This window comes from Anser brachyrhynchus (assembly GCF_964034855.1).
Source record: "Anser brachyrhynchus genome assembly, chromosome: 9".
Taxonomy (NCBI): domain Eukaryota; kingdom Metazoa; phylum Chordata; class Aves; order Anseriformes; family Anatidae; genus Anser; species Anser brachyrhynchus.
This window is the reverse complement of record NC_137703.1, coordinates 9,081,421-9,098,770: the sequence shown is the minus strand read 5'-3', so window position 1 is coordinate 9,098,770 and position 17,350 is coordinate 9,081,421. Positions and strand designations below refer to the sequence as shown.

General features: G+C 41.3%; 1 protein-coding gene and 1 long non-coding RNA gene across 14 annotated transcripts in view; one reads left to right on the top strand and one right to left on the bottom strand.

Annotated features, from left to right (window-relative positions):
* The window catches only part of MCF2L2 (MCF.2 cell line derived transforming sequence-like 2), a 159,789-nt gene that overhangs the window by 102,491 nt on the left and 39,948 nt on the right, over positions 1-17,350 (top strand). For all 13 annotated transcript variants that reach the window (XM_080604565.1, XM_080604564.1, XM_080604562.1 and 10 more), the window contains exons 16-17: positions 15,594-15,660; positions 16,499-16,614. In XM_080604565.1, coding sequence (XP_080460691.1) covers positions 15,594-15,660; positions 16,499-16,614 — 183 coding nt within the window. The remainder of the gene's footprint in view (positions 1-15,593; positions 15,661-16,498; positions 16,615-17,350) is intronic.
* LOC308199864 lies at positions 7,166-15,587 on the bottom strand. Its single transcript, XR_013955057.1, has 2 exons — positions 9,459-15,587; positions 7,166-9,105 (listed from the first exon to the last, which is right to left on the bottom strand). It is a non-coding gene; the product is annotated as an uncharacterized lncRNA (long non-coding RNA).

Genomic DNA, 17,350 nt, shown 5'->3' with positions numbered 1-17,350 from the left:
ACAGTTATGGGTAGGATAAACTGATCATGAAACTGTATCCAAACTGTTGCTATTGATCTCCATCAGATATGAAACTGAATTTCCTGTAATTTTGGAATATTTTCCTGTTGATTGGCTTTGGATCACATTCACTCTTCACTTTTCTGGTCTACCTTGTATTTTCATGAGGTGATGCCCCAGATATTACATGTGATGTTGGTGTTATCAGTGACTGAGTCACCAATGTGGCCTTGACAGTGATCGTTGTAAGCACAGCAACATGTGGACTGAAGCATTAGGTGTGCACTGTCTGTGGTAGGAGTTACAGTAGCATCACAGGTGGCTGATTTTCAGTCGTGTCTATTAGTACTGAATAATAATTCAGGTTGGAAAATTGCAAGGTGTTGGTGGTTTTGAATGCAGATGGGGCATGTCATGTAGGCAGCATAATCCCTGCTTTCTGAATTAAATTCTCATCAGAGTGTAAGCTTTCACAGAGCTTGTATTGAGAGAGAATTGACTTTGTGAATGACCAGCTCTAGGGTTTGCAGTCTGATGTAGTACTTATGGGACTTAAATGAATCAGCTTTAAGAATCTGGGAGAGCCTCAGCCATCACATATGCATGGAGCAGTTCTCTATACTTGCAAAACAGTCTCCAAGCATGTACTCAGTCCAGACTCATTGCTTATCTTCTGGACATGCACATAAAGTTTGCTTTACATGCCGAGGACATCTGTGGAGCAATCTGGCATCAGTTCTTGGGCACAGCAGCAGCTGGCTGTCAAGGCACCTATGCAAACTCAAATCCCCAAGCATGCAACTTTGGGCCTATGCCTTAAGGTGTTTTTACCCTTAAATGACAGGTTCCAACTGCAGATTTGGATATGATTTAAATTGAAGACTCCTTTAAATTCAGTGTATCAGAATATCTAGGTCAGGCCCACTCTCAGTGTTGTTGATCTAATGAGGACTGGGGAGCTTCATTAATCAGCGTGCATCACTCTGAACATGGAAATGGCAAAGTATATCACGGAACCATCAGCTTGTGTGGGTGGGACAAGATAGCGCTTCTGCCCTGGGTAAAGAATCAGGAGCTATTTTCAGAATGGGAATACCGTGCCAGAGTCCTATTCTAAATCAGCAGTACCAAAGTTGCATTGACATTAGGTCTGGGAATTGCTAAATTTAGGTGTGGGCTGATGTCAAAGATACTGGTCGCTCAGGGAGCACTGCTAAAAGCTTTGCTGTCCAAGTGCCTATTGTATCTTCAGAGCTGCAAGGAGGAGCTGAGATCCCTGGGTTTATCGGCTATTGGCCACAGATGCAGAGCCTCTACAGGAGGCAGAGATGAATGTGTTTCCCCTTTTGTATGGCATAAGTAGGATCCATTGCAAAGGCTTCCTTACACTGTGTAAATGCAAGATGTAACGAATTTCACACGATAATATGATATTGACTTATATTACAATTAAGATAAGGAGATTTTGTTAAGTGATCGAGACAAAAGTGTTACTGTAGACCCCCAACAGCGTGTCTTTTCAGTCTAATTTCCAGACTCATGAAAACTTACAGCTGATAGAGGGGAGGAACTTGGAACCTACATTTTAAAAGAGAAACTGTTTTTTTGACTTTATTGTAAGGCACAGAGAACTGTTTTATTTCACCAGACTTAATGAAAGAGCAGTCAGCAGGAGAAATTTCATGAAGCCACTAGCCATTTCTTGTTTGCTGTCATCTCTTTCAGCCTTTACAAAATCTTTGTTTTCAGCGAAGTTTCCCTGTCAGGCAGATTGGCTCCAGCACTTACAACTCTAATTACTGCCTAAAGGGTTAGGAAGACCTTTGAAGTGAAGTGTGTGCTGCCATGTAGGGAGATCTTGCTGCTGATAGAAAGGTCTGTAGAATAGCAAGAGGAGACACATTCCTAACATAGATCCAAATATTTCTGGGAACTGGGAAAATTATTATGAACAGGAGGAAAAAAAAATCTTATTGTTGCCATACAGGGGTTTCCTGAATGTTCTGGAGCCTTCCTGGAGACCTTGCATCCTTGCTCCTGAAGAACATGGAAAGTAGAGAAAGGCTGAAATGATTGGTCTCAATGTTCACGTACTTTCTGACAAAATTTGCACTTAATCAAGTAGCAAAGGAGGATAAGCAGCCACCTCTGCTATTATCTCTCATACCTGCTTGCTGTTGGATACTAAGGTTATTTTAATACCCTTCAGAAATTCCAGGCATTCCTCAACTTGTTTTCTGCGCACTTCTGCTACCTGCTGGCTCTGGGCAGGCTCCTGGCGTGCAGCTGGCCACAGGCACACGCTGGGTGGTTGGTGTGTTTTAGGACCACAGCTATCCCCTATCTTACTTGTGTTACAGGCAGTCTGCTTTGGCTATCCTGCTGGCTACTTGCTGTGCCTATCCAGGACTCTGGAAAAAACTAAAGATATGCTTTCTCCCACCCCCTGATCCATCTCAGGGCTTATTGAGTACGTGCAAATGAAGGCTGCTTTGTGTGGAACTAGGGTTGGATACATTTTGTCTGAAGAAGCATACATAGGCCATAAGGCTTCGGTGTTTGTTTCACCCCTAACTGTCGCAAGGGATCTAGTAGGATGTATCACCTCTCCATAAAAACCTTGCTTTGCTCTGATCCAAGGTGCTGACAGTCCTTGGCCTTTCTGTATTCATATGAAGGCCACCAACAAGTCAGAAGTAGCATAGGCACAAGCCAAGGAGCTGGGGATGGGGTTCAGCCCTGTTATCTCTGCTGTGATAGATGGAAAAGGAGAAGGAGAAGCGCTGGTATGCTCTTATACAGTGTCAGTTCAGCTGGTGCTGCTTACTCCTTAAAGGGCAGGACAGCGACTCTCCAGACTAACAAACCACTGAAACTGCCGAGGAGCACTCATGCCTCTCAGGGAGGTGACAATTAGCTGGAGGCAGCATTTTTTCAAATTCTGCAGGCGGATCTGCCAAAGCACACCTCTCTATCCCTACACACACCAACACCAGCTCCAATGAAACCTGTTTTTAAACCGATCAGAAGGTAAAGGTATGCAGTTCCTGTATGTCGTCAGTGAGCTCATGAAGGAGCGCTCACGCTGAGCCCTTCACGTTGTCATTTACAGTAGCACAAAGCCTAGGTTGTGTTGCCTAATCGGGGTGACGGTGCCTTGCACCCACACTGGGCTGATGGAAATAATTGCATGGTTTGCAGGACAGCGGCAGAGAGGGCCATGGGAGATCACTCGGTGCTGTGCAGCCCGTGATGCAATGGGGCAGTGATTTATCGGGCGCGCTGTTCAGTAAATCACCGCTGACTTGACTTCCTGCGTTTAACAGGCTGCTCATTAACCAAGGATATAATAACCTGGTTTGGAAGACTTGTGGCACATTCATGTTTAGAATGCCATATTTATTTTTGAAAATTCACTTACATTTTTCACGCAGCAGGCTTCTTTCCTCATATGGGCCTAAAGAGGAATGCTGTTCTATGCAGGATCACTTTGTCGAGCAGATCCTCTGCATGTTCTCCAAATTTCCAATGTGTATCCAGGTTATTCAATACACTGTTGTTGATCTTTCTCCATAACCTCTAGTTTGGAAGCACTGATATTTTATTTGTATTTCTTGTTTTTGAAAGCCTGTCTAGAAATTCTGTTCCCTGGTTAATAGTCCGTGCTGGACGAACTAGTGTGGCCAGTCTTGTATGTATGGCATCTCACCTGAGCTAAAGCATGGCTGAATAAGGTTGCAGTGAACATGCTGCTGTTAATTAAAATGCATTCAGAGTTCTGTTTGTCCATTCTGAATCCCCCACTCGTACCCCTAGGCCAGAATTACTGCATGGAGAGAGGACAGGGAGAGCTCCTACGTCTGTGACAGCCCTGCCTGGTGTGGCATGCTCCGCCTCCGGCTGTTGCAGTTGTACCTAGCCCCAACTCATACCACAAAAACTAAAGGGGCAGAGTAGTTAGAGACTTCCCTGGTAGGTCAGGATTGTGTAAGACCTCTGTCAGGCCCTGAGATGGATAAACCAAGCCTCCTATTATTCCAGAGGAAAAAAAAAAAAAAAAAGCAGAAGAATGGCAGTCCTGGTGAACCCAAATACCTGTCTGTCCCATTGTATTATCTTGGACCTTGGCCGTTACCAGCTGCTTAGGGAAAAAATAAGAAACAGGACAAATATTGGGTAATATCTTCTCCATTTCATGCAATCTGCAATTGTGGGACTGTAAAGTGGCCCCTTCAGCCACTTTCTCCATCTGGAATCTATCCCACAGTTCTCTAAAGCAGCTTTCTTAGTTTGGAAAATCTTCCAGCAGACAGCTCTCTCCCTCTTTCTCTAGGGTTGTTGTTAAATGCTGCAAGCTGAATTCCAGAGGTATGGTAGAGAGGATTGTCCAAATTAGTAAATGGATGTTGTGAAGAGCTGTGATTCCCAGTCTCTGCTGGTTGTAGTGTGGTAGCTGCGGGTGGCATGATCCTTTCTTGTTCCACTGCCCTAGGTTACCAACACAGAGAAAGCGTGACAAAAAAAAAGGATGTGCTTGCTCTTCAGCCATGGCAATTCACAGCTTACATACTGATGTACCCGTGCCAAGAAGAGATTAACTAAAGCAGAATGTATGTTCCAGCTGCTCCCATAAACTCCATTTTAGATCTTCACGATTTTCTTTCCCTCTTCCATTCTTAATTGTCACATCATGCAGCGTATATCCAAGAGATCTACCAAGATCTTTTGAGGTATCTCTCTGTCCAAGAGGTCTGTGGGCAGGAGAGCCACAGATTTTAGGTCTGACAGAATGCTGTGTCCTGTTATAGGGAGAAACAGATTTTGCAGGATGGAGTTTCCTTAGGATCACATCTCAGACTGAAATACAAATCCCCATAGGACCTGGTAACCTTCATCAAATCCATCGCCTCCATTCCAAGTGCAATATGCACTTCTCTGCTCTGCCCTCTCCAACATAAACACAGGACTGTCTGTAAAATCAATTACTATTCATTTTAATAATAGTAATAATAATTACTCCTTCTGCCCAAATGGCCTTCCAAAGTCTTGCAGAGCAAAGCTCTTGAGCAGATCTGCTAGGAGAATAAAAACCATGGGAACTTTTCTCTTCCAGCAGTGGACCCTTCAGGGTAGTATCTGTGTTTCCATTCTCATGAAATGAGCAACAGTTTCATGTTCAGCTTTTCTATCCCAATTGAAGTAGCTCTGAAGGGCCCTTGCAGGGACGGGATGAGAAAGAGACTACCACGGACGTGAGAGATATCAGTCATACCCCCTAATGGGGATGTTCTGGAGTAAGAGAGTGGGGTGGTGCAGGAATCTGCATGGAGCAGAGTCACACGTACCTGCATCCTTTTCTGTCACACCAGCTTACCAAGGATACCCCACCCGAGATTACACAATTTTGGAGAGAGGCTGGGGGCACATTTTAGTTTTCCTGGGAGCCCGAGCTGTAGTAGTAGATAGGAATTCTTAGTATGAATAGTTCCTATAAAGCTTCCTTGAACATACTTCTGTATTTAAATTTTTGGTCATATCTTGTTGAAAGTTTTGTGGTTTTAACAGTTTAGGTTTTGCTGTTATTAAAAGCTCTTTTTCAAATGTCACAGTTTACCACTCTGTGTGGGAAAGTCCGCAAGCCTTTATCAACTTCTTGCTCAAGGAGGTCAATTGATATTTGGATATCATTATATCCTGTTTGCAAATGGATGGAAAAAGTACACTGCAACACGTAAACAGTTTCTGTCTTAGAATTCCGGTTGACTGTAAAAAAGCTTGTTAAATAGTTCTTGCAAAAGTCAGAAACTATTACATTTCTAGAGGTTTCTTAGCTGCTCCATTTCAAACTTTTAAGAAAAAAGCATCCATGAAAGAAATGGCTGCTAAGAAATGGAAATCCTGCAGATTTCCCACAGCAGTAGGACACACAACAGCTAGAGTGCTCTGCCTTATCTTGTAAATAGTATCTGTGACTGTATGTGCTCGTCCTTATGGGCTGAAAACACATAAGAGGTCATCTTAGCATGAGTGTCTTAATAACCATCATTTTAATTCCATGCATATTTTTATTTATATTTTAAAAAGCAGTAAGCTTCCTTTGCTGTCTGGTAAACTTGAGTGCCCATAATGACTCCAGTTTAGCACATCAAAGCCATTCTTAGGCAAGTGTAATGACTAGTTATTTCTTTCTCCCCTGTCGGTTTAAGTCCTTTATGCATTATACTTTGCTGCAGTAAATGAAAGATGCAGATTTACTAGATCCACCTGGCCCTAAGAAACTGGAAGCTTTACAGTTTGTTGGATAATATTTCTAAGGAAGAACACTAAAATTTGCTTCATTTGAAGTTAATTTTATGAACTATATATAAATATTCAATCTCAAGCAAGTGAACAATGCTAAGAAATGACATGGAAGTCTCTACGGTACAGGAGCAGACTGTTAACCCACAACGTTCCAGTTAAATGCAGATATCTTACAGCCATGTGTCTGTGAAGCATACGGTATAGATAACAATCTACTAAAATATGGTTTGCATGGGTGCATGCCACCCATTCAGAAACTTTCCAGTAAATTTTAAGAGATATTCAAGCCTAATACTACGTAGCAAATACATTAGTAGCAAATCTAATTTATAAATTATTCACCTGCTTTTAGCTAATTGATTACTCAGTGCTGAGCTGTCACAGAGCTAAATATATTTTGATCATCAAATAGAAATGGTGTAGCTGCAAGGTTAGAAGACTAAAACCACAGGTGGAACGGATGAGTAGTTCACAAGTACGAGTGTCTGGCAAATATTTACACAGCTAGTTGGATGTTATTTTGGCCAGTAGTAATGCCAGTCTGCAGCATCCACATTGTCTAAAGCTTGCTGAGATTTGTCTACAGAGCTGCATCATTTCAGTGCAGATGCACAGCTGGGGTGAAAAACAATTCTTGCTTGACTTCTAGTCCTCTATTCATGTTGTTCATCTCTGTAGGTGATTTAATTAATTTGCCTCTCCATTAACAATGATGTTCTGGTTCCTATAATGTAGGTCAACTAATTTAGATATATAAAAATATTTCCCCAAGGTCATTTGTTTTGGGAACAATGAATGTGGGACAATTTCTTATATGCAACGAGATCAGACCATCTCACGAGAAACAAAGTATTATAAATGGTGACTTTGGAGGTGAAATATATTTCTAACAAAGATGCCGTCTTTCTGCTCAGAACTTCCGTAATAACTTGAGCATTTGACTTTACATTGCAGCAGAAAAGGATCATCTAGGCAGGCAAATACAACATCTTCACTAAAAGCCACTAATTTTCATGTGAGAGAGTGCATACTACCTGAATCCCTTATGCTTCTCTAAGTTGGTTGGGATTCATTTACAGTCATGAAATATACTTCAAGTACAATCATTGTTCTTTCAAAGCATTGCTCTCCTTCATTAAAAAAATAAAAAAGAAAAAAAAAAGAAAAAAAAGAAAAAAAAAGAACATGTCAGAAAAATCAGAAATGTTTTCTGTATCAAATAACAAATACAATCGTCTTACGTCCAGAATGATCTTTTACTCCACTTTAGGAGGTGAAGTACTGCAACTGAGTGATTACTCAAGTTTCACTTGAACTGTTGCACAATCTCAGCTGAAAATACTTGTCAGCTGGGAAAAGCACTTTTAGCACTGTGAGAAATGAAAGAAAAAAAAAACAATTCTTAAAAGCAATTAGGTATGTGGACTGGAAGTTTCCTCAATGCATCACTTCACACAGTCATTGCTTTATTCTGTATCACAGACATCGCTGGGGCAGTTTCAGATTAGACCAGTCAGAATTTCTAGTAGCAGCTTCTAATTGGAAACTGGATGTGCTAATTATTGCTGACTCTGTTTCCACTGAGGCAGTGACATTTTTGTCCTTTATTGCATACAAATAGATACCTTTGCAAAAATTATGATTTTGCTGTATTTTATTCAAATTCAAGTATAGAAACTAGACAGCAGTTAATAATAGCCAGTACTGGGACAAAAAGGTCTTTATCAGTCTGCTTATTTTTGCAAGCCAGTACTTTTTTCACTCTCACTTCTGTTGTGTTCAGGTCCATCCAACGTTGATGTTTATTCCAAATATATGTATCTGCTGCAGTGAATACATTTGCATTCAGTCCTTTCTGCTGCTTTTGAAACCTCTGGTATTTAAAAAGCTAGCATTTCCAATTTATGTAGATCTCTATCTAAATCAGATAGATTTATGATGTTGTGTTTATTTTATTTTTACTAATTTGATAGATTCTGCTGTTTCAGCTGTTGAAACTCTACACTCTAAACTGTTGGTGTCTAACTCAGGCATGCATTAACTTTTCATCTTCCAGACACTGCATTTTTGCAGGACAGATATGGAATACCTATGCACAATTGCCACTTTTGCTGGCTCTACATCACTCATGCAGGTAGATTTTCTGGAACATACTGATTGCGGAGCAGCACTGAGGATGTTTGTTTTTTTTCCCCCTAAAAAAAATCACTAGCTTAACTCTATTTGATGTCTGCACTTCTACCTCTGGGAAAAGACTACTTTTGGGGATAGGCACCTGTGGTAGCAAATCCTGGCATAGAAACAAGATTTGTGAAAGGAAGTGAGCCAATGATTTTGTTAGAAAAGAAGCACAGTTATGGAAACAAAAATCCTGAATCAGTGTTATGTTGCCACCTGAGTAGGATGCACAAATAGTAACCATATGGGCAAAAAGTCATTGAAATATAGCCAGAGCAGATATTAATAGATTGTGGTAGTCTCCAGATACTATTTGATCAGGTTTTTTAAGGTAGCACGTAGCACAGCAGCGTGACCATCCGACAGTGCTCCTACCAGGACTATTGTGATACCGAACCTGACAGAGCTGGGGAGCTTGGCAAGCGGTTCAGTTACTTTTCATTTTGCTTTCGTTGTTAGTGAAGAAGGAAGGAGGAAGAGTTACAAATGTCTAATGGGCTGGTGTGTGTCGTCTTTGCGGTACGGTCCATCTCAGCACTGGTTGCTCTCAGTTTCCAGGAAAAGCCAGCTCAACACCAATTGACCACATTTTGTTCTATCAAGGGAACAGAGTGCAGGAGATACCTGTTGAAATTAGTTTATAAGTTAGTTGATTAGTTTTTATTAGTTTTTTTAGTTTATTTGTTAGCAACATGGCTAGTTGCCGTTTGCACAGGCCAGAGCAATATAAATAGCAACATTTGGTCTGAATGTCAGCACAGACGGTGACAGATACAGAAATGCACCGCTAGAAGTGAAGGGTGCTAAGTAATACCAGCATTTACCTCAGTTTTGAGGTTTCACTTAAGACCTCAGCTGAGAACAGTGGAGGCAGTGCTCTGCCACCATCCCTCCCCACACGGCTTGCCCCCCGCCGGTTCCCCTTCCTTCAGCCTCCTTCTCCAAGTGTCTCCCCGCTGCAGCTCCTCCAGTCTTACCCCTGCTGAAGAGAATCCTTTAGGCAACCGGATTTTTTTTTCTTCACTTCAGCACGGCACAACTAACTTGACGGAGGTCAGAGAGAGCACAAAGTCGAAATAGTTTTCCTGCTCCTTTCTCCTTTCCTTGTTGTGCTGGCACTGCGGAGCCTCGCCAAGCGAGGCGTCCTGTCAGGAGGAAGCTGCCGAGCGCCTGCGGCCTAGCTCCGTGTGGGAGGTCCTGGGGGTGCTGCAGCACCTCAGGGTGTCCTGGCTGCCAGGGCAGGAGTGACCTGCCTGTAGGACACTGAGGAGAAATCGCACCTTTGGGGAATGCAGTCTTTGTGTATTCAAAGCCAGGATGTTTCTTGAGAAAACCAGATCAGTAATTCAGAGAAATGTGAGTTAATTCCTTTTAACTGTTTCCCATAGCAAGAAGTTTTCTTTGCTGGAGAAACATCTGACAGCATCACATCAGTGAGGCTGTTGTGATCTCTCCCTGCCACAGCCACGTCCCAATTCTGCCAAGTGAAGGTAGCGGCAAAGGTCTTGCCACCCAGAGTGCTTTGCCAGCTCGGTGGTGGTTGATCCCACTGTGTTAGGACACACAGGAAAGCCCCTCCACAGGGGGAAAATTGGCCTTGCTCTCCTGAGCAGCATGTCACTGGACCACGTCGTTGTTTCGCCACAGAAAAGCTAGTGGGTCAGGTATTGCTGGGGCCAGAATTTTCCACCTTTGGAGCTCTTCTCGTTTGCTAAGTCTCCTAATTAATTCTGGAAGAAGCAAGCATACTGTGCGTTCACCCGTGGAATGAAGTTTTACTGGCAAAAAGGATGCCTGCAGACAGGATGTAGGGATTTCTCGGACTCCACGTAAGCCTTAGACCTTCAGGTCAGATGCCTGGTCCTTCAGCAACAGAGCTGAGATGACCTGTTTACTTGGGAATGATCCCGGCAAGGAACTGCGAGCTGCCCCTGAACATCAGCCAGCTGAGTTCTGTTGTCTTTGGATAGAAGCCATCCAAACCTCATGTCTGTGAAATGTCTCTGAAACAAAGGAACAATGGGTTGTGGAAGACCTAACCTCTTACCCACACATCCCAGTTGTACCTGGTTTTTCTCCCCTTTGGGTCACTGAGGGGAGTGTTTGGGCCTTACCTGTAATCACAGTGCTGAGGCCAGAGTCAAGGCTGCTCGCTGCTTCCTGAGGTTACCTCCAAATCCTTCGAGACAGCCAAGCACAACAAACCTGTTTATAGCGTGCAAGTTCTCATTGGCCAAACCATAAAGAGTCCCTTGGCACCAAGGGCAAGATTTCAAGTGGTCCTTTCTGGCTCCGTCTCCTGTTTTTATATTTCTCTGGAGGGGGAGGCAAATACCAAAGTGGATGGGATATATCAGTGTTGCATCTGCTGCTGCCTCCAAGGGAGCCGACTGCTGATTCAAGCAAGTGAGCAGTGTGTGTGGCAGCACTGGAGGATGGAAAAAAGCCCTTGCAATCTAGTAGAAATCTGTGTGAAACTTTGCTTAGTAATATGGACTCAAACGCAGAAGAAAAAGGAAAAAAAAAAGACTGAATGAACTGCAGTTTTGGCAAACCTTTTGCTTTTCATTGATGTCAGAGGACCTACATTTAAAACTAAAGTATGGGCCTGTATCTGACCTGCCATTCATTAGTTTGTATTCATTATTTTTCTGTTACACTTTTTCATTCCTTCACTGATTCACCTTTCATTTAATTTCTGATTATTGACAGAAAGACTGTACTTTCTTATCAGTTAGAAAGACAATGGATTAGCTGCATTCATCATTATTTTTTATCTGCAGTTCAATGCCCCACGTGACTAGAAACAATGTGTGTTTACATTTGCAAAATTAACTTTGTTCAAATATTAGACAATGTAAAGAGGACTTTTGATGCAGCTGGTCACCAGAAATTACTTCTAACCTAATCATGCTTTTTGAGACCATAGGAGAGAAAAAAAGGGATTTGAAAGAACTGCCTGTGACAATAGTTCTGTCAGCTGCTGCATCATATTTCCCTTAAGTATGATAACCCTACAGCAGGTGCATGCTGAGTTACCCTTGCTGTCCCATGACATCCTGGAAGAGATGGCAAACATTTCACATTTCACCCCTCATGGCTTGACGTAAGTCAGATTATGTCCCTACCAGTTTTCAAGGCTGTTAGACCATATCAAGTGTCATTAAATCGCTTGTGCCATATGGCAAGCTCTCTACTTCATCATTTAGCAACCCAGCACACCCACACAGGCCAAAGTATCTCCTTTATACCCTCTCAGCGCTTTCCCCCACAGCAGCAAGACCCACTTCTGTAGCTTTTTAATTTCCCGTTCTTAAATTGCATCCTTGTCAGAGCAATTCTAGGGCCCTTGCCTTAGTTCACAACTTCACGTTGTGAACAGGTTGATGAGAGAGCAATTCATGTGTCGCTAGGTGATGCCATGTGCAACAGCCTTTGATGTTTGAGATTGTGCTGCTGTAGATATTATTTGGAGAGCAATTCAGGGAAGTTACTCGGAGCACTGGCGCTACAGGAGGCTGTTTTCTGATGGGTTTGTGCTGAGTGTTCCTGATGGCTGCTGTAGCACCATCCCTGTTAGAGTAGCGCTCTATAACACCCTTACTCCCCAGGTTTTTAGCTTTGCCCATTACAGTACACCTGGTCCTGGGTCGGTGTCCTTGCCAATCACTGCACAAGGGCCCACACCTGGGTCCCACATGATGGACAAGCCCAGTTTGTCACTGCTTGGTTGAGCAGGGACAGTGCTGCTGGAGGAACTCCAAATAACACTTTCAGAAGAGTAGTGTTGTGATCATGTAAAACAACATCTGGAGACTGTGGGATGGGCACAGACAAGGAGATGGATTATATCTTGCAAGACTCTTTAAACCAGTGGCAGCCTTGGGAGTAGAATTTGCACCCACCAGCTCTTTGCAGAAACGTGAGGGTTATTCTGCTTTGAGGTCAGTGGGAGGCTTAATCATACAGCTCCTGTGTTCCAGGTAGGAAATCCCAGAGATGTACTTGGCCATGGGTACTAAGAGTCAAGTGTAAAAACAGCTCTAAAACGTGTTGAGTCTGACACAATGCTGGATGTTTGGAAGTCCTGGAGAAATGGTCAAATTCCTCTTTTTCATGTGAACATAATTTGTGGTTGGAAAAAAGAGTACAGTTCTGGAGGGGGAAAAATGAAAACACAATGAAAGCCTTACTCAGGCAGAAATCCATCTGCCTGATTGTGGGAAGTATAGAGAAATGGTTACCCTGTATGTGCAGACTCGTGCCTTAGAGGTATGAGCATCACAATGAAGCTCTTGAACTCTAACCTGGAGAGGATAAAGAATATCGTCATCATACTATCTCTGCTTCAGTGTCATTGAAACTTAGATGACAAAATGGCCGATGACACCTCTGCAAGGAATGAAAGGGTTAGTTAGACAAGTCTTATATAACACTTAGAAAGACAATGCATTTACTTTTAGTAGAAATCAACATATATAATTAAGTTAATTAAAAAAAAAATCTTCTTTAAAAATTCTGTTAAATTTTAAGGGGCCTTCCCCCCCCGCAAACTATAATGTCAATATCTCAGGAGTCCCACAGAACTTCCTCTAAAAAAGCATTCTTCATATGTGAACTTTTTTGATGCCCTGAATGGACACTTACCCCAAAACACTATGATTAGTAAAAAAAAAATAGTTTAAAAAAATGAGATTTATAACACTAGAGATTGAAGAGCTGGTACTCTATTTTAAAATAGCAATGAGAATAATCATCTTTCATAGAAAGATGGGTAGTAAAATATTCCAAAGTCCTGTGCCTTGTTTACTGGATTACTCTGAGTTGTGCTTCTGACAGGCACCGCCACACTATTGTTTGTATATGTCACAGTTACTAGGAAACCTATGGACTAAAAATTTACTTTTCAGGTATAATTGTCAGCAAAGTGCTGGGTGGGGTTCAGAGTCAGTCCTTATGCAACCTGTTCGGTAATAGAGGAAATAACATATGGAAATCTATATCTTGTTTGCAGGTAAATAAGCATATTTCCACAGCAAGAGGAGCTTTAAGATTAATTTAAAACTTAGAAACATGAAGTTTCTCTGATGATCTGTTACACCTTCTCTGTTATATACATACATATATATATATATACACACACACATATTTTAAAGAATGCAGCATCTCTTTGGAAATATGCATTGTGAGTATTAAATAAATGTCGTGAAGTTCCAATTGCTGCAACGTAAAGCTTGGTGAGAATAGATTATTTTAAGTCTTCAGAATCTGGAAAACAGAAACAATAAACAGAATCAGAGCTTTTCTTAAAATAAATGTAGGTTAGAGCTGAAGGTGGCATTTGAAAACTTATAACCAATGGAACAACCTTTTCAAACCCATTCTCCAATTCATGAAATACGTGTGAGGCAGCAGTTCCTAGGTCCACCAAGGGAACCAAGAATGTAAGCACCTTTCACTGAAGTGTGTTAAAAGTTAAAATATTGCTGTGTATCATTGCAAAGACCATAGCTGTGTGCACGGTTGTGATGTACATGCAGTTTCTGTGGCCACGCTGTCATGCTAATGCAAATTCAGAGTTTGCATGGGAAATTATACCTGCATGTTTGTGTTTAATGTCTCTATTACTGGCTGCCTACGTGGGCAATTGAATGTACAATTTTCTTTGCTGAATCTGATAGCCAGAGTGGCAAAAGTAATTTGAATTACATAGACAGAAGGAGTTAGTGACCACCAAACACCTGTCTGACCCAACAATTTTACGCCGCTTGAGTTCATGATGTAGCTGGATAACTGAACTTGATGAAACATGTTAGTTCTGTCTGAAGCCAACTTTTCATCACTGTAAAATGAAAGTAGTTGACTCCAGAAACAAGTTGTGGATTGCCCTTCTGGTTTCTTTTCATTGCTGTGAGTTGTGGTGGTACTAGAACAGTAGCCATCTGCTCACCCCCTTTGCATCCGGACTGTGCGGTTAACTGCAATAGCTCTTGGAAGGAAAGGCAGATTTAACCAGAACAGTTTTATTTGTTTCAGCCAGTTATAAAAGCAAGTGCTAATGTTTGTAAAATCATTTTATTGGCAAAAGGCCCCTTAGGCCATTGGTTATGCAATTCTCATGAAGGTGCATTGAATTGACATATATCTGCCTGACAAGGAGTAATCTAGTACTGCAAGTATGCCCCAAACACATTTTGAAGCCCGACGGTATATGCAAATTCAGGGAAATATGAACAGAGCTTTTATACAAGTTAGACACCAACATGGCCTGGCTTTCTGAGAGCATGGATAGCCCCAGAGTGCAAAAGTGCTGCTTAGTCAGGAAGAGTGATATATTTTTTCCTCTATAGCTAGACATGACTCTGCTGTTCATAAATATCTTCATTTAAGATTAGTGCAGAGGTTAACTAAGTCCATGCTCCTGGGGTGGGCAGCATACAGCCCTCAGCCATTTCTCTGCCTTGTGGTAGGCACTGTATGATTTTGTCTTGACTTAGACCATTATGGCAAGGTACCTATGGAATCCTAATTACTTTGTAATAAATTTTTTTCTCTAATTAGCTTTCATGTTTTCAGACTTCTGACACCAGCTGCCTGTTTTTGCAATGCTTTAAAGAAAGGAAGTCTAATCAGCAATTTTGTTTATTTTATAAAACAAAGCAAAACAGAAATGGAACATAGCCTTGGGAAACGTAACATCACCTTGGGAAATAGAATCCTATTTTATTGACTATTGTTAGTTAATATTAGAAGAGGAAACCCTTTTAGTTTGCTTTGAGGGGCTTTTTTAGTCTTTATTCAGATGTACAAGTATAAAAATGAAAGAAAAAAACAAAATGAAGTTTAAAATAAACTGAAAAAATAATAGTCCAAGAAATATTTAGGCTGTTAAAGCTTACCAACAAGGCACCGTATTGAAATTCTGAGAAATGACCTGAGAAATGACCTGAGAAATGTCACAGAGTTTTTATTTTTATATTTCTTTTTATATTTATTTATTTATTTTTGTGTAGATCAGTGGCTTAACACAGCAAACATACAAGGAATAGCATTGTTTTCTTTCATGTGTGCTTTGCTAAACATTACAGCTCTCCATCTTTCTTTTCTTTTAGCCACATAATCAATGAGCTGATAGAAACAGAACGGGTTTATGTAGAAGAACTTCAAAGTATAATAGAGGTAAGAAATTCTTCTGTAAATTCTTCTGGTGCTTAACCTCTAAGTCATCACTGGGGTTGCATATCCTTCATGGGCTGAGTACTCTCACCTCCCACCTTGTGTTTAGAGAACACAAGTTCTCTGTCAACAAGATAGCTCAGCCTTGGAGATGGAAAGGAAGAAGGATGATTTGATCATTTGCCTCAGGGTTTAAAGGAAGAGGCACCTTCTCTGACCCCAGCCCACAGAATGATGAAAATTGTGGAGTTCTCAAAGTTATGGGCAGAGGAATAGTTAGTAATGATCTGTGGGGGCTGACAGCTCTGATAATTGATGTATCACTCCAACATTAAAATCTGAACTCAGAATATTTTTGTCTCAAAATTTGTATTAAATTAAGACAGTCTGGCTTGTACAAGAAACAACCAAATAATCGAGCCAAATGCCACAGCTCAACAAATAAATCAAAACTAACCTTTTTGCAAGGAAGCAGTGTGGCAGAAAGATAAGTGTCTATCAAACTTAGTAGTTTCTATCCCTGCACATTCCAAATGGCTTTTGACTCCCTGGAATGGCAGTCAAATGATGGCTAGGGACATCATTTAATCTTTTTTGCTGATCCAGTAATCTGTCCATTCACAGTTAAGAATATGTTTGAACAGCTATCAGGTGTAAAAGCTCTAGGGAAAATTAGAAGCATCAGAAATTCATGGAGCAACAAAGAAGCTGGCATAGGAAAAGCTTTTATGTGCTCTGTTGAGAACAAAAAGTACATAGGCTCTGGGGCTTTTTAGTGTCTCAGACAGTATTTCTTCACTGTAAAAAATAGCCTGGTTTTATTTTCAACTCTCCTCTGCAGGGTTATGCTTCAGAAATGGACAATCCCAACTTAGTACATCTGATTCCATCTACGCTCCAGAACAAGAAGGAAATTCTTTTTGGGAACCTCCCGGAAATCTATGAATTTCACAACAGGCACGTGAGAACTGCTAGTTGTCCTGTGCTCTTGGTGCTGCTGACACTTCTAATCCCTTTATATAGGGTGCTTTGTTACACTCATATGTACACAGGCAGGAAAAGTCGTCCTCACTTTGCCTCTGTGTGTGTCCTATAAAACCCATGTATGGAGAACACCCCTGAGATCATCAATTTCATCTCTTTGCAAAAGCTTACACCTTTTTGTGCATTTTCTAGTGATTTCCCCTGGCATTATTAATTTTGAATGTCCCTAGTGGCAAGTATTTTATGACCTCCCTTGGTACACTGGTAAATGTCACAGGACTAAGTCCTGATGTTCTTTCTCTGCCAAAGCTCCTCTGTGTTGAAATTTTCTTAGTTATTTGTCCTATATTTCTGGTATCACATCAGCAGAAGACATGATACTTTTGAGAGCACTTTTCTTAGGGAATTTTATTGTTCACATGTTCTTAAACCTCTGCAGAAGCCTTGTCTGCACTGTGGACATGCATTAGCAAACTGCACACCTGATCTGGTGCCCGTAACTATAGAATACTGAGAATGGACAAGATTAAGCTCTTTCTGATCCCCTTCCAAAACACAAAACTTAGGGCCACTTATTTTAATTTCCTGCTTTTCTTAGCCTTGATTAAGTAAACCTGTCTGTAGTCAAGGTGAGAATTTAATTATATTGAATAATGATTGCCTGTAAGATGCAACAGTTGAACAAAATGAAAAACAAACTTTTGCAAAT